At 40.6% G+C, this 22360-nt stretch overlaps 1 protein-coding gene across 2 annotated transcripts; it reads left to right on the top strand.

Annotated features, from left to right (window-relative positions):
• Positions 1–15055: 15055 nt before the first annotated feature.
• On the top strand, positions 15056–21913 carry LOC116044816 (SLIT and NTRK-like protein 5). Of its 2 annotated transcripts, none has more exons than XM_031292304.2 (2): positions 15056–15903; positions 17495–21913. In XM_031292304.2, the coding sequence occupies exon 2, from the start codon at positions 17553–17555 to the stop codon at positions 20178–20180; it is 2628 nt and encodes an 875-aa protein (XP_031148164.1). In that variant the 5' UTR covers positions 15056–15903; positions 17495–17552; the 3' UTR covers positions 20181–21913. The 2 variants fall into 2 exon arrangements, with proteins under 2 accessions (XP_031148164.1, XP_031148165.1); XM_031292305.2 differs by lacking the exon at positions 15056–15903 and adding an exon at positions 16434–16888.
• The last annotated feature ends 447 nt before the right edge of the window (positions 21914–22360 follow it).

The following is a 22360-nucleotide window of genomic DNA, read 5'->3' as shown; positions in this document are numbered from 1 at the left end:
TAATCAAAGTTTTTTTTTTTTGGTGCCCCATTTAGGTTTTAAATGCATTTTTTTCCCCATAAATGCTGGCAGCCTTGAGATGCCATTGCCGTTAACATTTTGTTAATATCGTCCATCACTTCTGGCATCCTGAAAAAAAGATTCTCAGTTTAGCATGACAAGTTTTCTCCATGGAGGGACTCGTTCTCAAAGAAAAGAATTACCGTGCCTTTGAATCCTCCACCAAGGCCTTGAATGCCAAAGGAACACTTTTAATTCATCAGCGGGGGGAGGGGGGGGGGACACTGAAGGCTGTTCTGGATCATTGGACAGACAGCAACTGAAGTCTGAAAGACGGAGAGAGAGAGAGAGTGAGGAGCGAGAGGCGGAGAAAGGTAGTGACTGGGTAATTTAAAAAGTCTCCCTTATAGAACAAATAAAGGACTTTGCAAACAGTAGAGTAGAAAGACCTCCACCATTTAATTATCAAGTAATTCTCAAGTCCATAACAACAGAGACCTGAAAGCAGGAGACAAGGGACGGCTCCATGAAAATGTAATTAGCTGAATATCATTTCTCCTCACTCTCAGCCACTGTAGAGTTTAAGGGGACAAAGAAAGAAAAAAACACAGTCAGGTTCCTTTTAAGATGAAACTAAACGCAGTGTCACCGTTTAGATCTTCAGTGACTTGGATCAATATGTAATTACCTCTGGGAGGAAGAAACACCTCCTCGACCCATCTTTTCACTCTCTCTTTAACCCCACTTTATTTCCAGGGAGGGAAACAAAACATTAGTGATAGAGACTGGCAGTGTGTCCAAACCAGCCAACAGATGTATTTGCATTTTTTTTTTCTTTCTATTTCAATTAACGAATAGCTAAGACACTATTTAGCTTTTTTTGTTATTGGTGGTACTTTCTCCTACTTGCGATAACTGAGGTGGATAACAGAGATGGCCTGCAGGGAAGGTTGAAAAATTAAGTTTGTGAATGGGAGGGGGTTGTCACTGGTCGTAGTTCAAACTATTAGAACAGAGAGAGGTGAAGGAGCATGCCTCCACTCTGCTTCAGTAACACCAGTCGCTGCCCTGCAGCACATCACTTATCCTCTGACTGCTACCAACAGATCCCATTCAAGGAATAGGACGTGTACTACTGCAGGGGTACATGTTAATATGGTGAAGTATGCCTTTTCCATTCGATTCTAAATGCTTTAGAGGGCAGAGTTTTAGGACGTTTAAGCAGGCTACTACATTTCCTCCTTAGCAAAACCTTATACAGTAGTAGCATGTATGTATATATGTATATTAGAGCTGCAAAGATTAATCAATTTGTTGTCAATTATTAAATAAATCTGCAACTATTTTGATAATCAATTAATTTGTTTTGGGTTATTTTTTATGAAGAAAAAGTCAAAAATCTCTGATTCCAGCTTCTTAAATGTCAATGTTTTCTAGTTTCTTCACTCCTCTATGACAGTAAACTGAATATCTTTGAGTTGTGGGCAAAACAAAACATCTGAGGACGTCATCTTGGGCTTTGGAGAACTGATCGACATTTTATACCATTTTTAGACTTTTTTTTTTTAGACCAAACAACTAATAGATTAATCGAGAAAATAATTGATGGATTAATCGACAATGAAAATAACTGTTAGTTGCAGCCCTTAAAAAACCCGTAATAATGGGCTGGACATAACTTTGAATGATTGATATAAACATGATTTTTAAGAGACAGGGTCACATTTAGTATATGTCATGGTAAAAGCTAATTTAGTTGGTCTCCTCGTTCTCCTGGCTCTTTGCTCTGCTCACCATGCACACCTGTCTGCAATTGGCTCATCAGCTCTGCTAGTTTGCTCACCTGCTTCTCATCAGCTCAACTGGCGCGTTAACCACTCTGCCAGATTGTTGCTTCAATCTTAGTGGTAGTAACACTTCCAGGCCAACCTATTTATATTCCTACTGATTCTTAATCTTTGTTTTGTGTCACTAACCTGTTTCCCCTGTGTCCCAGGGTCATCACCCGCCTGCCTGCCTGTCTTTCTGCTAGTCTCCCTGCTTATAGTCTATATATCGACAACGTTTCATTTCCGGGATTGTTCAGGTGCCACTCAAAATTCCGCCAGATGTCCCTAATTTTTGGCAGGATGTCCGTCACCTTCCGCATTCTTTGTGTTGGCGTTCTAAACTCCGGGTGATTTATGAGGACTATGGTTAACAGCACCTCAGATCTCTGCAGGGTAAATCCAGACAGCTAGCTAGACTATACGTCCAATCAGAATTTTCTGTTGCATGACTAAAAGAACCTTTGAATGTACACGTTCCCCCTAAACAAGTTCCTTCCCAAGCCTATCTTGCAGAGGCACCGTTATTGAGTCCGGCGCTAAGCGCCACCCAAGACCATTCTAATTGGTATAAAGAAATGCCAATAAACCAGAGCACGTATTTCTCCCATCCCATTTTGTGGACTAGCCAGACCCTCCTTCGCGAACTGTGGAGGTAGGTCCAGCAATGCGAGACTACCCTGCCTACAACCTGCTATCCTCCAAATGACTTCTGCTTGCCACGGTTTCATTTCACACTCACACCAGCCCTGGTCTCTAACATCTCTATTCTTCCCTGTTGTCACTGAATTTCCATTTCCTTGCCATCAGCCCCTCCTCCAGATCCTCCTCTACAATTTTTTTTTTTACCACCACCCTGTCCGTGTCCTGCGTTTGGCTCCCACCTGTGTTCATAACAATTACATTTTTACAGCATTCGTGTACCATATTTTTTGTTGTTAGATCATTTTATTAACAACTAACCTTAAACCGTGTAGCACCCATTTTCAGTCTAATTTCAACACTGTTGAATCCATGGAAATGTTACTGGCTCCCAACATGAGTCAGTCAGCTGTACCATAGACGATTAACTCATGCTCCTCACTTTGGTTTTTGGTCTTTTGTGTACTAGCCTACCAAAGCTCCCTTATTCCGACCGACGGTCACTACAAAACCCCCAGCGACTCCAACCAGACTCTCCACTTAGAAGTGCAATTTGCATGATCCTTCTTGCTGCCAAATAAGGGGTCATTGTATTTTTCTGCCTCTTTGTCTGAAAGCAAATAGTCGAAACCAGCTACTGGTCTTGGAACGTCATGACAGACCCGTCCTCCACCTAGCTTCCAGAATAAACAGCTGCTCTGGACTGATTGTGTTCTGTCAACAGGGACTGAAAGCTACATACTTTGTCTACAGTGCGTCCAAGATGACCCTCTCCCCAATGGACATATACTGTCCAGTCACTAATTCATGTTGTTGTTGCTTTCTCCGAGCCAGGGCAAACATAGTGAGGGAGCACAGAGAGAGAAGTTTAATAATGTAAGAATGGATTTTGGGGAATCCCGAATTAATAATAAGAAATCTACTTCCGGATTTATGAAATCTGGCCATGGAGAGAGGATGTTCGTTGATGAGTTGTACTATGACTAACCCTTTTAAAATTGAATCAGTAGGGCTGACTAGTAGCAATTTGGGTTTAAGGAGCAGAAATGATATATCAAAATGTTAACTTAAGATACATGTAAAAACATTTGACATGATACAAATATATATTTCACACGTAGAAATTATTTTGACCTGTCAAAACTGATTTACATTTACCACAAAACCAATGGTCGACTTTTAAACATTATGTCTGCCTTATGAATATTCAACAAATGCTGCTGCTTAAAACATGCTATTTTTTATTGGCAACACTTACCATATTCATTTTGGATATGTCCATCCATACTGTGCATCATAAAAGATATCTCCAATGAAATTTTAACTAGTGGAAATTTCTTTTTTTGATATCTATATTCAATTCTGATTAGTTATGAAAGGAATCGTATATATGTTAAATAAAATTGTTACTAGTACGAATACAATTTTCACTAGTTACAATTGTATTTTAGATATCTGAAATGCAATTCTTCTTTTGTGTTCACACTGGGTGTGTACAAGTTTTATCCCTCGAGTTCAAATATTTCGACTCCCCAATTTTGCGTGTTCACATTGCTGCATTCGCATCATTCACTTTACCCGCCGTAAATTTGCATCACTGCATTGACTTTGTATGTAATCATGATCACCACATTACTAGTTACAATTCCAAGTGGACATATTAATAATTTAAAATGTGGCTTATTAGAATTGACTTATAGATATCTATAATTAACTTTGAATAGAAGTAAATGGTAAAAGTTGACTAGTTGTAATTGAGTTACATCTACAAACATTTCCACGGCAAAGAAATTAATTGTTGACATCAAGAATTTACCGAAGCCCTCGAAGCCAAGGTAAAAAAAAAAAATGCAGATATGATATCTCCTACATAAGAAATACACTTAGGCTTTGGCCAACATTGCCTGCATTTTTTCACCTTGCCTTTCATGGCTTGCATAGAAGAATAATTGACATTTGACTAGTTAGGAATGAATTGTAGATATCATTAGCAATTGTTGATATCTACAACTACTGATTAAATGTTGAAAGGGCTTGCCATAGTAGTACAGTTTTATCACATAACCAACACTGATGTAGTCACACAAAGATTGTCAGCTATTGTTTACTTTTTGTAGATCATCCCAGAGACCTGGGTGTATTTTTTATTTAATGGATTTGAATTTAAATACATTTCACCGAACATTACACCCAAATGTCATCGTTGAACATCTCATTCCAAAACCATGGTTAATAATATGTTCCAGTTCATTGTCTGTAGCAGTCCCTCATTCTTTGATATTTGTTATCATTTCCCTTTTCCTAATTTGTTTTAGCTGAATGTCACATTTTAACTGACTTGATTGGAGGGTTATTTAGATCACCTGTTGCACACAGGGTGTGGGTACTGACTCCTAAATAAGAACTGAGAACAGCATAGTGCTTTTCCCTCTTGGCCAATCAGAGTGTGCCGACACCCAAGAGAGGTGGGCAATTATGAACATTATTAACCATGCCAACACAGGTGTTTAAGCTTATGTTGTTCACATCTCTCCACTGTCTGCAATCAAGGCTTGAAGTGCCCAACAAAACTACTTAAAAATAATCCACTAATGTAATATTCAATACAGACCCTGTAAGGTAATTTAACACTCTAAAACGAGACATTCTGCATGCAAATACGTTTACTTGTGTATGGTAGTTTTGTACATTTTGCTAATACTGTATTTATTACAAAAAGTAGCAATGTAAAATTACTCTGTTGCAGGTAAAAGTTCTGCAATCACATTACTAAAGTAAAGAATGTTAGCACTTCTTTCCAACATTAGCCTTCCACACCAAACTGGAAAACAATTTATTTAAGTTGGAAGACCAAAAGGAAATAATATGAAATACATAAATATAAATAAATAACTGTGTGGAATCAATGTGTACTGGGTGACTTATTTTACACAAAAATAAAAGCTTCCTTTGTGACACATTTCCGTTTGCATCAAATAAGGTTCCTGCATTCTCTGTGCTATAAATAATGCACAACTTTTGTCAGCATTGTTTGGAAGAATCGGAGGGGTCTCCCCATCTCTTCCCCTCTCGCACTTGATCTGTTTCCCCTTCACATGTCAAATAACATGACATTCAAATTATCAACATGAAACATAATCTCCCTTAAGATCTTCTGAATTATTGAAGTTGTTGTTGACTTATGAGGCACATTACTCCTTTCTTTTTATGATGAGTCACGCTTGAGAAGTGAGACTGGAGGCATGAGAGGGAATGAAAGAGTGACTTTATGCTAATAGTTCCTCTTGTGTGTGGGGGGGGGGGCGCTTATGGCAACCTCACAATCACTTGGAAACGACACAAGCATAACTCACAATAAAACACTGTTTCGTCAACCAGCCATATCACTGATGTTACCATTAAAAATGACTAGCTAAGCCATTGTTTGCTGTAGGTATATATGCTGGAAACACTTATACATTTTGACTAAGTCATATTAATTATTCATCATGTCTGTCAAACAAACTCTTGCTGCACAATGGAGAATTTGTATATATAAAGATGAGGATTAAAGATTTCAGATATTTTTTTCTTTTTTTTTGTTGGCAGGCTGTTTTCTTTCAGTGAGAGGCAAATAAAAAATGTGGAGTCTGTTGTGATGTATTGTGCTTGCATTTATTGAAAATGGAAAAGTTCAGGGACATATGAGCTGATATTAATATTCTGTCCAAGGAATCCAGTTCAGGCTGAAAGAATGTGGATTCCAAGTGCTGCAAAGCCATAGCTGGAAAATTTAGCTATTCAGAACATGTTTTACATTTTTGTTAACTGAATATTAAACATCATAATGAATGGGCCTATAAACACTAGTACAGAGCTACAGAGCAGTTATATTGTGGGTGCTGGTATATGGTAATTGTTTTTCACTTGGTTTAAATATTAGTGTCACATTTTTGGAAAATATACTTATTAGTCAAACAATAAGGTTGATATTGCACATCTGTTTGCTAAATATGATGCCACCACCAGCAGAGGGATAGCTTAAAGATTAGCATAAAGACTGGAAAAATGGAAATAGCAACCTGGTTTATAAAAACCATGATTTAGGCCTGTAAAGTCCTTGAGTCTTTGCTGGTTACCTGGCAACCTCACAGTGACGACAAGACTCCAGAAAGACACTTAAGGTGGTTACCAAAATAAAATAAAAAAATTAAAAATTAAAAACAGTGGCTCAAGAGATAGAGCAGGTCATCCTATAATCACAGGGTTGGCAGTTTGACCCCCAGCCACTCCTGTCCACATGTCATAAATGTCCTTGTGCAAGACACTTAACCCCAAATTGCTGGTGGTCAGGCCAGCACATTGCATGCTCACAGACGATCGGTGTGTGTGCTCATTTTAAAGGTCCCATGGCATGAAAATTTCACTTTCTGCTTCCCTTTCTCCTTTCCCCCTTTCTCTGCTTTGCCCACCCAGAGAATTTGGCCCACCCATGAGAGAGAGACATCATGGCTTTCAAACGAGCAAAGTGGCAGTTGGTCAAGGCCACACCCCCATCCTCGCACCTAGAGCAATAATTCTCAAACTACAGCGTTGCACATGGCCAGCAGAGAAAACAAAGAGTACATGCAATGAATCTGATTGCATACAGCACACATGGCGGGGATTTATTCAGACAGCAAACTGACCTATAGAGTAAAAGATGGACAGAGTTTTGACTGGGGAGTAGACCAAAATGGGTGAAGCAAAATTTAACAAACATATCAGTCAGAAACAATAGATGACAGTAAGAGCATAGCTTGCTCTCACTCTCCAGCAGGAGATAAATGTATTTTTAGTTTAAATTTGTTTGGCAGTTCGGGCAAAGAAACAAGTGCAGTTCATGTTCTAAAAGATTTTGCCAATGAAATTCAACTTGGATCATTTTGCTACTAGGCTCCCCATTATTGTTAATTGTTTTAGTTAATATGCAAGGGGGATTCTTATTCTTCTTCTTCTTCTTCTTCTTCTTCTTCTTATTATTATTATTATTATTATTATTATTATTATTATCATCATCATCTAATGTACCAATCAATAGTATTATACATGACTGTAATCAAGAAAAACTAAGTTATTTTTCAATAGTTTTTTTTTTCATTTGTTTGAAATGATTACAGAAGTCAGAAGTAGAAGACCAAAGTGATACAAAAGTGTAATTTCAGCATGTTGCAAGCACGTGTAATATGTAATCTTGTCACTTTAGCACTGACTGTGTAAAAGCTATTTTTCTAGGCCATAGGAGTCTTCAGCTTGTTTGGGATTTCCATCTAGGCCATCAGGGAGTCCACCAGGGGCTAGACAAATCCTGATTCCAGGTACATAGAGAGACCAACACACACACACACACACACACACACACACACACACACACACACAGTTCCAGTATGAAGCAAGTTGCTCTGTCAGTGCACCTAGGGGATAGCTTTCGCCAGCAGTCCCCAAATCCACTGACTGATCCAGTGCCCAGACTGTCAGGCCCTTCCCAGCCACCACACAATCTTTCAACCTTCACTAGCTACTGCGAAGCCTCCAGTGCTTCACACTGTGTCTGTAAAAACAGCCCAAGGGTGAATTAAAAAAGGAGGACTGTGCACACAAAAGCTTTTAATGTGGCTCGAGAGATCGAACCCGAAGGTAGAATAAGTGACAAAGATGGCATTTCATCAAGCTGTTTGATCATCAAAGCATGAAGGAACCAGATTTTGGCACCTGAAGCTTCTTCGGAGTTGAACAAAAAAAAAAAATCTCTTTTGTTGTTGAAGTCTAGCTATCGAGCATCTAAACAATGCTAATTGTTAGGAAATATTGTTTTTGAGTTTGTGTCAGACGGTTGGAGCAAACAGTTTTCTTTCTGCTGTCTCCCTGTTAAAGCGAAATGTCTGCAGGATCGAGGGTGCTGACATGTTGAGGTACAGAGTGCTCAACACCAAAAGCCGTCTCTGTCACTGTGACTACTGATTCCAGACAGATAAAAGAAATCAGCTAGCTGAATTGATTTGTACATGCTGATATTCTCATTCGTATATTTTGAATATACTGTAATTATCTTGACTATTTAAATAGAGGGCAAATGGTTCCTCTAGTGACTTGCAATCCATTATTGCCTGCCTAATTGGCTTGGCAAGCCTCACCCCCTCTTTCCCTCTTGCTTGTTCGCTCAAAGATTAAAATCCAGCAGTGATTTTTTAATATGAAATTAAAAAGAAAGTGCAGTCAAAATGATTAGCCAGAGCTGAAAAAAAATGGAAGGGAAAATCTCAGTTAAGCTTTGCACGGCACACAATGTGCATCAATGAATGTTGTCCCTGATGGAGCAGCGTGACAAAGTTGATCAAATACTTATCACAAACATCTTAGGTCAGAAAGCCGTTTCATTTCAAAACATGTCCTGGCATTGTTTTCTCACATAGGTCATACACATAAAGTTATAGTTATTGTATGTTTAGATAAATGGCTGTTAAAAAAAAAAGAGCCTGCCAGCTTATACAGATCCACATGTGACCTCACATCCACTTTGTTCACCTGTTGTTGTTGTCTACCCTGAAGGGCTTCTGTGAAGTGGCAGTTAGTGGTGCTCATTTTAGACTTCGTGGAAGCTCTTTAGAGTAGTGCTCACAGACAAAAAGTAGAGCTTTGCACTTGTAACTTGATTGGAACAATTATCATCTAATAAGGTGTTCTGTTTTGCTTTTCCAGCACCTCTATTGTCTTGGTTTTCAGGGTTTGGAGAGAATGGCTACATCATGATGCCTTCCTAAACCATTTGACTTTACTCTCTTTGGGTTTCAGATATTTTATGATATAGTAACACTGTTATGTGTTTTGTAACTTTGTTCTGCAGCTATCTTAGCCCAGACATTCTCCATAAAAGATTCCCTGCTTAAAGGAATAGTTCAATATTCTTAAGACTGTCCTCGCCCCAAAAATGAGGCCATAGGTTGTTTGTACATGCAGCTTATTACGACCCATATTTATGTTTATTGTGGCTGCGATCTCTAGTGGTCTTAGCAACTATGACAGGAGCAATGGAAGAAGTCAGGTGGCATAGTATAGAGCGGTAAAGTCAACGTAAGGAGGTTGGTGTGGATGGATGGGTCAATCAAACAGAGGACTTAGACCCAGGAGACCGCTTCATGTCCCATGTAAAACCAAAAGTCAACATTCACTTATTTACATACGCATGTTTTATAAGTAACTACATTAAGCTACATACTTATTTTAACGTAAATCCTGATCTTTTCCGAAACTTAACCAAGTAGTTTTCTTGCCTAAACGTAACCAGCAACTGCGATCGTTTCCAACTTAACCATCTGTTTAAAACTGTCACCATTACCCTAATTTAGGAAACGCTCCTGTGGGTTGTAGGAACACCTATGATGCTGAATGTATTGGAACATTTGTTGTGACAAATATGCTTATTAGCTTTCTAGCAAAGGTTCGAGGAGAAGATTCTGTACCAGGGGTTCTCATGTCTGTATGCTTAATATGAAGCACCAGAAACCGCTTAGCTTAGCATAAAGACTGGAGACAGGGGGAAACAGCTAACCTGGCTCTGTCCAAGGGTAAAAAACCCTAACCCCCTAACACTAACCTCTAAGATTCCCAAATTAACATGCTATAGTATGTCATTTGTTTAATCCTTACAAAAACTACAAGTTGTGGTTTTATGTGTATTTATTTGTAGAATTTGTCACCTGCCGATATCTTGCCCTGAATGACAGCAGCATCTTCTCTGACCCTGTTAAAACCTAACATAATAAAATGAGAATAAATGTATCTACGTTGTACGGATGTTTTGAACACTGATGTTCCATCATCATCCATTCCCAGCCTGATAAAAAATATCCCGTGGAGTTTATGTATATTTATGATTTGGACCTCCTATCAAGCCACAATGTGAACATGTGTTTTGCCTACATTAGAATTACATTGCCGGCCTCAAGGAGAACATTCTCACTGCACGGCATAACATCCTTACTTTGGTTTGATTGAAATTCAATCCATATCCTTGCCATTTCCTTCCTGGTATTTTCCATCTTGTATTGTTTGCCATTGCAACACTTTACAAATGACTGAGTCCCAAGTAGTTTTCTAGACGGAACACCCCAGTGCTTAGTGTTTATAGTTAAATCCAAGCTCTTTTATTCGGATCATGTTCCTTGCATCCACCCTTAGAGAGTGGAATAATGAGCCAACTTAAATGCATATACATGGATGTAGCTTGCTAATGATTGATTTCGTGACAGAATGATTAACTGCCAGATTGTTCAGTTAAACTTACAAAAGCATACTTTGTTGCTTGCGCGAGACGCCCTAAAGTGCACTCATAACCTTAAAAGCCTTCATGACTCGCTGACTACAGTCAAAAGAGTGGACTTGACTTGGTTATGGTTCAGTGCTTTTGTTCCTCTGCGCAGGAAGCTAATAAGTCAATCCAATGCACTCCCTGATACAGTGAGGATGCGCTTATTGCATTGTCAGCAGCTCGAATCATTAAAGCCCCTGGTTAAGTTTGCATGTTACTGATTCAACATTTTTAAATTACCTCGCAGGCTCAAGCCAAGTCATGGTGAAAAAAAGAAAAGGCAAGGGCTCCCTGTGCAACCCCTCGTCCTGCTTTGACCATCAATCATGGCTGTCAGAGCATCTGTGCTCTCGCTCTTTGGTAGGAACTCACACCAGAGCTCTACATCATCCGGAGCTGTGATGAATGCACAGACGTTAGCTCTGGTGCTTCTGATAAGAGGCCGTGCCATCGACGGGTAGCATCATGACAAAAGCAAACGGGATATCAAGTGTCATGATGGGGTTGCTGAAAAAAAAAAAACATACACAGCTGCAATTATATCGTCTTACTAATAGCTGGAAATGTATTATCCAACAATTTGAAAGGTCCCTTGGCATTGTATAATTTGTTAATTACTGATAGCAGGCTTTTTTTAGATAAGCTAGGCCAGTAAGATTTCTGTCCGGCTTGATCCCAACTTGCCGTGGTGTCATGTCATCAGCAATTATAACGTCATGACATGAGAGCTGGGCATCCCAGTTGTTCTCCACTGACTACAAGAGCTCAGTGCATGATGGGAACACCCAGCTGTCCCCTATCTAGGAGCTCATTGGCTCAGATGTGGAACCAACAACGTTTTGTTTTATAATTACAGAGACTTGGATTTTATTAGTCATAGTTGCTACTTTAACAAATCATTCTGTCAGAATAAATGTTGCGTGGTCGATCACTGAAAATATTCCAGATACAATAATAGAACTGTACTGGTGTTTACTTCTTGTGATGGGACGTAGAACTTTTAGGAAACAGTGGGACTCTCAAATTAACATCTATGCAAACATATTAAAACCTGAGCGTCTCATTATGCCTGACAAATTATGTCTTGTATTGGAAACTTGTGCTTGTCCTCTTCCCATGTTTGTAAGTCACATATTATTGATATTTATTTCTATATGTTAATATAGCTGTCAAAATTGTAGACAGCTATTATGTGTGTATTGCTTTTATGATAGTTGCATTAAATGTGGCACTGCAAGGGCCGAATCCATTTAGTGGCATGATTGGTGGAGTGACACAAGCACATAGCAATAGAACACTTTCACTTTCCCATCCCATCCGTCCTTGGTTGTCTCATTAGCCTTCATTCCATTACTGGGCCAAATGGTGCTTCCAGGGTTTAGTCATTGTTTATGTAAAGCAATTTCTCACAGAGAAAGTTTCTGTACTGTAATTCCTCACTGCATCTTGTTATCAACAGAGAAGATGTGCCAGTTGGATTGTACTGTCAAACCAAAGTGCTTTTCTAATTCCACATTATCAGCATTTTGAATGGATCCTGGCCCCTGAAGACCTGTTCTAGACCTGCCGGGTTAGGACGGAAATTGCGAGCAGCACCAATTGGCCCCTGGACACACAAGCCAGATGAGACCTCACAAGTTAATCATAGCACAATGCATGTCAGGATCTCTGCTGACAAAAGAATTTGCCTTTTATTATGGCAGACAGTAAAAGAATTTCAATACACTTCCTGCTTGTAAGATTTAGAAAAGTAAAAAAGCAAGATAGTTGAGGCCTTTAGATTATAGCTTTACTGTAATGCCGTCATCATGAATAGACAGTATATTGTTACATAATGCCACTACTGACCATATAAAAATCAGGTTCCAAATCTGATAGGATTATGAGGTTTTTTTTATTTTTTTTTATTTTTCCGAGCTGACCTCATGTACTACATGGATAAAGGTCAAGTAATAGAAACCATGTTTACTAGGTGCACATGTATCCAGTCAGCACACTAAGCCCCACACTGAAGGCTTTTTCTTTGATATCACAGACAACAGAACTCCAAACTTGGGATAAGAATGCCATCACTCTCAACTAATTTCACATCAGCATATTGAGATTGAATTCATTTGGTTATGTCCTGACGAAAGTTCATGTTTCACAGAGCACATCTTATTTTTCAGTATCCAGTGAGAACAAAGAGTTCATTCTAATTGCAGTACCTGGACTAAACCTTTGTTCTGATTCATAATACTTGTCTGGCACAGTCACACCAGCAGTTGCCATGCCAACAGTGCCAAACCATGCCAAATTTAACATAAAATAAAGCTAAAATAGGTAAAAAATGGAATGGATTTCGACTATTTCACCCTACAGTAGCTTCGATACAGTATTATTTGCCTTACTTAATAGCTATTATGTTAATGGTGATGAGCTTTTAAGAAAAAAAACTTTCATTACATGGTGGGAAAAAAAACCATCAAGTCGGGTTCATGCAAAAGATACATGTTAAACGTACCACAGCGTGAACTTTCATTTGCATTTAATTACTTAATAATTTGTACCAGACCTGATTAAAATTGTATGTGTTTTATGCAGCTGATCTATGATAATAGCTTTCACGTTTGTAGGAATCCATTAGCCTTTGTGAGGTAAAGATTCATGTCCATGCACATGCAGTGAAAGCCATTTGTGTGTGCATACAAGTGTGCAGACAAACTTGTATACCTATAAAACTTGCCCGAACACACTCCACCATCTTCATCTAGGCACTACTTTATCAAGAGTATCTAGCTCTCCCATCTGCAGTACACAAAGTCATTTAAGGCAAAAGATGATTTAGGACAGCTACTCTTTGATGCCACGATGCCTCTCAGGGGAGCCAGCCACTCTCCCTTCCAGGGGGAGGGAGCACATACCCTGCTGCATTTCATCTCTGTATTCCAGCCGGATTTCCACAGATACCAAATTGTCCATCCCCACAGGATAGACCACTGTTAATACGATTACAGAGACTTTAAGATAATTCAATGCATCTCCAAGGCTAATTTCGGAAAGGCGTCATGGATGCCACATCTGCTTATTGTCGCTCCCCGCATGCTAAAGAGAGCATAAGAGTTGACTTATTACCACACAATACTGACTAAGTGGGAAATCTCTTTGGACATGGCGGCCCCACCATATGCTAGATTTAATTCGATTTTCTGTTCAGGCTTTAGTTAAGTGCTTCTAAAGTTTCTTGTCCCACAGCAAGAGGGTAAGAGGGCAGCTGTGGCTTTGACTTGATTTGCTCTTTCAACAAGGGGCAAAATAAGCCATGATTTGGTAAAATGCAGTGCGCTTACAGCAACATGGCAGCATTAGCAGGCTAGAGTATTTGGTACAAAACTGGATTAAGCCTAATCCTACAGTACATTAATTTCTTTCAATGCAGATCTCTTGTAAATTTGTGTTTTCTGGGACTATAGGCTTAATCTGTGTATTTGGAACAGTCCATAAAGAGACGTGAGGTGTACGAATGAATGTTTGCTTGACCTTATTTGTCTGATGCAACTTTAATACCCACTTCACTAATTTTAAAATAGGTTAAAGATTATCTGCATTAGGACTGTGTGGCATTATGAGCTGATCCAAATCAGATCTGCCAATTCAGAGAATATTAATTAAAAGTTTATTTTTTATTTTTTGGTAAATGGGTTGGTAAATCAGTTTTAAAGCAGGTATTCAGATTGTTTTGACAGCCAAGCATCACTCCACTAGAGGGGGAGGGATGTGAACAATGTGCTGCTAACAAGTAAATGTATTCCAACAGTGGCGAGCATTCTGCATTCATTTGAAGGCTGTCTCAAGGAATATCTTTCCAGGCTGAGTAATGAAGAGACAAGATGAATCCAGGGTGAGTGTCAGACCAATATATACATTCAGCAGCTTCCCACAATCCCTCCAAGGAAATCAAAGGCTCGTTGAGAAGAATTCAAAGTGTTATAGTAATAAAAGAAAAGCTCAACATGTCCAGTTGTGACTGTCAAAAGCATACAAATAAGATCCACAGCTCAGTAGGAAATAGCAAGAGCTCTGAGTGACAAATCAAATGGCTGTTGCTGTTGAATTGAAATACACTGAATTACAAAGTGCAGTCTGGAAATGTAAGCCTGCCAAGCTGCCTTTTTCATCATTGTGCTGCCCTCTACGGGTCTTCTTTCAGCCTCCCTCTTCCCTGCCCCCCTCCCCATCACTCCCTCCCTTCCATCCCACCTCTTCCACATTACCATACCCCCTTAAAGAGTATTGCATGCATTAGATTGCTTTTCATTTCTGCGCTGTGACAGTCCTGAGCTTGGGGGATTAATGCATTTTTACGAGTGATTTCGCATGTATATGGTAAATAACATAACTATGGTAAATGTTTCATAATACGTCCATCGCTGTAAGTGGACTCGCTGTTTTGCACCAACCAAGATCAAGTTCCACTAGTTGAAACGTTGGTGGGAAGATAAAGCTTGTAGGATATCTTATGACCAATGCAGGACTGGAGGAGGGGGATCGGATTCTTGCATCCAAGGCTGGAGGAACAAATGCACTGATCTCCGGTCGATTTGAACGGTCTGGCAATTGAAATAAAGAGACCTTGGGCAGATCTATACATAAACTGGTACAAGCCGCACCACTGGCAGCAGACAAGGAGATTCGTGCCTCTCTCCTCCGCTTCATCAGTGCGCATGGATGAAAGTCACAGTTAAAATGCATGCGGCAAGTCTTGTCTGATGTGGAATTACCGAGTTTTCATTCGCCCCCTTTTCTTTACCATGTTCGAACTTTGGTTTTGGCTCTTTTTCCGAGATGATGCTGATGATTTCAGTCGCTGCTGGAAGACTACAGGAGCCCGTTTTGCCGCGCGGGCTGTCACGTTATTGGCCTGAATGAGACTGTATGTGTACTCCGATGCCTGGTTTATGGAGCTAAACACCGAGGAGACTTGACTTTAAGTATTTTTTTTCTTTTTGACAGCCGACGGAAGGGCGGGCGGTGAAATCACGAAATCCATGTTTTCACTGAGGTTGGAGAAAAAAGACGGGGCATAGCCGTGATTTTCGGGATGCTTTGGCGTTTACCGGGATCAGCACGGTAAGAGGACAATGCCTATTCTCTCTCTCTTAAACATTTTAGGGGATCTGTCCGTGGTGCTGAAATCTTTTTCTAGCCTCTAGTTGCATTGCTGAAGTTGATCCGGATTTTAGATGTTGTTAAGCAATTTGTCTGCGGCTGCTGTGGCAATACCAAGCCTGCATTTTAAAGCTCACGTAGCCTATATCATACATCATCTGCACAGGCAGACACGGCGATAGACGCACTGGCTTTCAAGTTATCTATTATATCCAGAGGCGATGTCATTTCTTGACGTTGTGGTAATAAACTCAAATGTAAGAAAAACGAGATGAAAGTGAGTGCACCTGTCAGATACAGCAACCATACATGCTCGTGTATGTTAAAATGCGCATATTTAGCGAGATGCACTGGGTCGATGTGTAGGCTTTTGTGCTCCTTTTAAGACACAGACCAAACGTGTGTGTCTGCGCGCGCGCGCGTGTGTGTGTGTGTGTGTGTGTGTGTGTGTGTGTGTGTGTGTGCACGCGCGCTCACGCGTCTGTGGCGGATTGGGAGAGTGAGAGAGAGGGAGACTATCTGTAACCTTCTATATAGCAGATGCCATATAGCATGCTTGATTATGGAATTATATACTACCCGTCAAAATGCAATTTCGATCACAGATACGCTATGAGATCAACAACACTTGTTTATTTGCCTTTGATCAACTCCTCATTTCTTTTTTTCGCCCGTGGGCAGAAGAAGGGCTGCGACTGTCGCCTTGTAGGCTGATATTCACATTTTTCTATCGCAGGCCGGATTTTGAGATGAACATAGACTCCTTCTCTCAGCTGATAATTTTATGAGAGAGATCATTTTTATTGTATTTATTACCCGGGATCGTTTTTTTTTTTTTTATATCATAACAGGCGAATAGATTCCCCGTCCTCATGTTGCTTGGACGGAGGTGGAGAGAAGGGATCCGACAGTTTCCCCACTGTTGCCAAGTCGTTGGGTATGCGGGGTGAGTGCGAAATATTTTTGGTTGGAAGATAGGAGTTGCATCTTTGAGATTGTAATGCTAGTTTGTTGGTAAGATTGAATCGTTAAAAAAAAGAAGAGAAACAAAACAAGATCCGTCTCACAAAGCGATGAGATATTTAGACAGTGTTGTGTGTTGTTGTGTGTGGAAATTCTCAAGGGATTGAATTAGTAAATGATCTGGTCTGCACACGGTGGATGGCGAAGCCTTTTTTTTTTTTTTCCTTTCCTTCCAAGATGGATTGTAATTCAGACGAGCTATCAAAAATGCGCAGTGGCCATCCACCGCGGGTAGTTGTGCCATCAACTTGATTATATGTTATCGTTTAAGTAGATTCATCCAGGTCGCTTTTTCTCTGACACCCTCAAAACCTAAAGCGACCCCGACATAACACATCTGCATAACGAACAAACATTAATACAGACCCACTTGTCTTTGGCTGTGTGTGTTTGTTATCAATAGTTGTCAATCAGTGTGTCCACATTACTATATATGCATTTTTGTAATACATGTGTCACATATGGGTTTTTTTTTTTTCTTCTCCTTGCTATATAAAACAGAACCCGTCCTTTTTCTTTTCCTCCTTAGATGACACCTCATACTGGTACCGCACTTGAGTGAGCTGGGGCATCCTCTCCCAGGAAAAATGCATATCTGGATCCTAAAAATAATCCTTCTGATTGCATCATCTCTGAGGCTGGTCGAGATGTATGACAATTATGGGGAGATCTGTCGAAACCTGTGTACGTGCGAGGAGAAGGAAGGGATCCTGACAGTGAGCTGCGAGAACAGGGGGATCATCCGACTGACGGAGATCAGTCCGGTCCATTTCTCCACGTACCACCTCCTGCTGACAGGGAACCTCCTGAAGAAGCTGTCAGTCAATGATTTCATCAATTACACAGGGGTGACCATCCTGCACCTGGGGAACAATGACATCTCGGAGATAGAGTCAGGTGCCTTCAATGGACTCCAGGGATTAAAAAGGTTGCACCTGAATAACAACAAGATTGACGCTCTGAGGGATGACACCTTTGCAGGACTGGAGAGCTTGGAATACCTTCAGATTGATTATAATTACATTACCAATATAGAGCCCCACACCTTGAGCAAACTATACCAACTGACAGTGATGATTTTGAACGACAACCTGCTCTCTGCCCTGCCCACGAATATCTTCCGGAATGTTCCGCTCACGCACTTGGACCTGAGGGGGAACCGGTTAAAAATGTTCCCCTACATCGGCCTCCTGGAGCACATGGACAAAGTTGTGGAATTACAACTAGAGGAGAATCCGTGGAATTGCTCCTGCGAGCTGATTGCTCTGAAGGCTTGGCTGGAGAGCATAGCCTACACGGCTCTGGTGGGAGAAGTGGTGTGTGAGACGCCATTCAGACTCCACGGCAGGGATCTGGACGAGGTGTCCAAGCAGGAACTCTGCCCAAGAAGAACCCTCGAAGACACAGTCAGGCCTGCACCACCTAGCAGCACCAATGGATATTACCAGACCACACCTGCTGCTGTCACAGTCTCCGCCACGTCCTCGGCAGTTTTTAGGTCCTCCTCGAGGCCAACCAAGGGCACACGGCAATTTAACAGAACTAGGTTAAAGCCCACTTCCCGAATACAAGGTGGTAACCCTTACAATTATGGCCCCATCATTGCTTTTCAGACCAAATCTCCTGTGCCTTTGGACTGTCCCACTGCCTGCACGTGCAACCTGCAGATATCTGAGATTGGGCTAAATGTCAACTGCCAAGAGAGAAAGATTGAAAGCATTTCTGATCTAAAACCCAAGCCATACAATCCTAAAAAAATGTATCTCACTGGAAATTACATCCCTGTGGTACGGAGATCAGATTTTGTGGATGCTGTTGGATTGGATTTGCTTCACCTGGGAAACAACAGGATAAGTCTGATCCACGACCGGGCTTTTGGGGATTTAACCAACTTGCGTAGGCTGTATTTGAATGGTAATCTCATGGACAGGCTTACAGGAGAAATGTTTTTTGGTTTGCAGAACTTGCAGTATCTTTATTTAGAGTACAACAAAATCAAGGAGGTTGATGCGGGCACTTTCCGCTACCTCCCTAATCTCCAGCTGCTTTTCCTCAACAATAACCTCCTGAAAACCTTACCGGTGGGCATCTTTTCCAGCCTCTCTCTGTCTAGGCTTAATCTGCGCAACAACCATTTCCAAAACCTACCTGTGAGTGGTGTTTTAGATCAGCTGAAGCTGCTGGTGCAGATAGATCTGTTTGAAAACCCCTGGGACTGCTCCTGCGACATAGTGGGGATGAAGATATGGCTGGAGCAGCTCAGCGCAGGCACTGTGGTTAATGAGGTGGTGTGTGAAACGCCAAGACGTCACACTGGACTGGACGTGCGCTCCATCCAGTCGGAGCAGCTCTGCCCAGACTACTCTGATACTTACGTCTCGCCAACACCCCCCACGGACGAGCCCATGGACGACTTGGTCGTCACCACCGACGCGCCACAGAAGTTCAACACCACCAGCAGCACCGTCCCCCTCTCTGTCCTCATCCTCAGCCTCCTGCTGGTTTTCATCATGTCCGTCTTTGTGGCCGCAGGGCTGTTTGTCGTCGTGATGAAAAAGCGCAAAAAGTCCCAGAGTGACCGCACTAGCACCAACAACTCAGACGTCAGTTCTTTTAACTTGCAATACAGCCTCTACAGCAACCGCTCTGGCCCCAAAGTTAAGGCCCCGGTGGGCCACGTCTACGAGTATATTCCCCACCCCATGGGCCATATGTGCAAAAACCCCATTTACAGGTCACGAGAAGGCAACACAGTGGAGGATTACCGGGACCTCCATGAGCTCAAAGTCACGTACAGAAGTACCCCGGATGATGAGAGGGACAGCAGTACAATGAGGAGCCCTACATACAGTGTTAGCACCATCGAGCCACGTGAAAACCCCTCCCCTGTCCAGGATGCCGACCATTTCTTCAGAGGCATCCTTGAGCACGATAAGCAGTCCCCCCATCTGTCAATCCCATCCATTCCAGCAGGTGCCAATTTAGAGTACAAGTACACGGGGCCTGTGTCATACACATACAACCCAAATTTTGATGTCAGACGTCAGTTCTTGCACCCGGAGAGGATAAGAGAAACAGTGCTCTATGGCACGACACCCAGTACTGTTTATGTCGAGCCCAACAGAAATGAATATTTGGAGCTAAAAGCTAAACTGCAGTCTGAGCCCGATTACCTTGAAGTTCTTGAGAAACAGACCACCTTTAGCCAGTTCTGAGCAACAGAATCATTAATGTAATGAAGCATTTTCTCTCTTGACCCTCCTTGAAACAGTGGCTCAGTTTATTGGGTGCCTTGGCACAACACACACACACACACACAAGCAAAAGCGAAGGAGTTTAAAACGGGGTGTGCCGAACAATCTTATTCTTATTTCTGAAACATGACATTACAGGAATGGATACAGCTTTCTGAAACGTGGATGAACAAAATTGCTCTACTTAACTGATGATGCAAAATCTATTTTTCTATGGTGAACAAAAACACACAAAATGTAAGTGTACAGGTAAATCTTACCCAACTTCATTTTCAGGAATATAACCATACATAAGGTATATTGTGAATCAGAAAAGAAATGTTTATAAAATCACTCCTGGACAAAAACACTGTACAGCAGATCATCAAAACTGTGTAGGACTATTTTCTGCTGTAGTCTGTAAGTAAGTATTTATTGATATAATCTGCCATGTCTTTTCAAAACTTTTGATTCTACATCAGTATTACCTGTGTCATCATACTCCATGATCCTCTGGAAAGGCTTATGTTTGTAGTTTCATTTACTGTAGCTCTGCATTGTAAAAGTGGCTTTTTTTGAAAGTGGCACACCCCCAATGTTAAAAAAAGACTGCGTCATTTGAAGAAGATGAAGAAAAAAAAAGTGTCTTTGTATGCTTTCTGCACTTTTTGGAATTGGAAGGCGGGTTAGCCTTCAATGAGCTCTCATAAAAGAGATTATTATATTAAAAATGAATATGGGTATTCATTCTTAATATGTGAAATTGATATGTTATCAAAAAAAATAATTCATAAATTCTATTTGAAGTATTAATTCTGTTTTAATCAATGTAACACCTATTTTTATACAAGCATTCACAGATTCTCTATCCCTTATCAACTTTATTTGTTTTGATTGCTTTGCACTTATTGCACTATATTGACCAAACTATGTTATTGTCATCAAATAAACATGATGTCAGGTTCATATAATGTGCTTACGAGGAAAACAAGGCTGGTTGGTGATGATATGAAGGAGGCCAATTGGGTTTGGTCCAATATGTCTTCACGTTCAGACAGCAAATGAAATTATGAATCAAAACAGTGTGAAATATGGGATTCGAGAGCTTGAAAAGAGGGCTCCAGGGCTAAAAGTTATTTAATTTTGCAATCAAAATGGCAAAACATTGGCTGGTAAGAATTAGTCGTGTGGACTTAATCAAAGCAGATAAAGAGACAGTATATATGTCTCACTCAAAGGGGCAGCTAGGGTCTCTCTGCTAGTGTGAGCATTGGAATCAATAGGTTTCAATCAATGAGCATTATCTGAGGCTGTCCCTTTCCAATTATACCATGACAACAGCATCCACATAGTCACCTGGCAAGCGATGATTGGTCATTTTTTAACCATCATTGGAGTTGACTTGAAATTAAATGCTATTTTAGCAACCTGACAAAGTCCTTGTGTATATACTGATTAAGAAGTACAGCTGCTGGATTAAGGGCTTGGTGTCTCAACCATTTCTCTTTCTTTCTAATCATTCTTTTAATTGGTTTCATACGTGAACATCTTTTAGATATATTTCTTAACTTAGGAAAAGGCTATTAAGAGGATATGTTGAAAACGCATGATTTTTTAACTCTTTTAAGCGCTTGTTTTGATTTTTGCTAAAGTCCAGCTGAAATCACATTTGGTCATCCCTTTTTGTTGTAACAAATGTGTTTTTAGTTTATTATTATTAAAAGGGAAGAAAAAAGGTATTCGGGGAAATATCAGAAATGCTTGCGGGCCATGTCAGTGTTTATGTTTGATTGACAGCAGTGTTACATCGTAGAGAACCAGAGACTAAATAAACATGCCCTGCAGCCCATATGTCATGGGAAGACTGTGTTGTTAGTGGTGTTAAGAAAGTAAGAACCATACCAGCATCTAACTGGACTAATGTGACATTCGCAGTTGCATGCTGTTTAATGTGCTGCAGCTGAGCAGCTAATTAACAATCTTCCTCAGTGTATGTTTGTTTGGTGGCTCGTTCACAAGCTAAGGTGACTTTAGCAGGAAAGCTAATGTGGGTTGTTATATAGCTCTTGTATTGTGTAGCAGGCTGCTGTCAGACTCAGTATGATCGTCTGCCCTGCAAGATTTGATAGGCTGTATCGAAATAAGGTCTCCATCAACACAGA

Source organism: Sander lucioperca, chromosome 24, assembly GCF_008315115.2.
Source record: "Sander lucioperca isolate FBNREF2018 chromosome 24, SLUC_FBN_1.2, whole genome shotgun sequence".
Lineage (NCBI taxonomy): Eukaryota > Metazoa > Chordata > Actinopteri > Perciformes > Percidae > Sander > Sander lucioperca.
The sequence above is the reverse complement of the archived record's forward strand: the minus strand, read 5'-3'. Positions and strand labels throughout refer to the sequence as shown.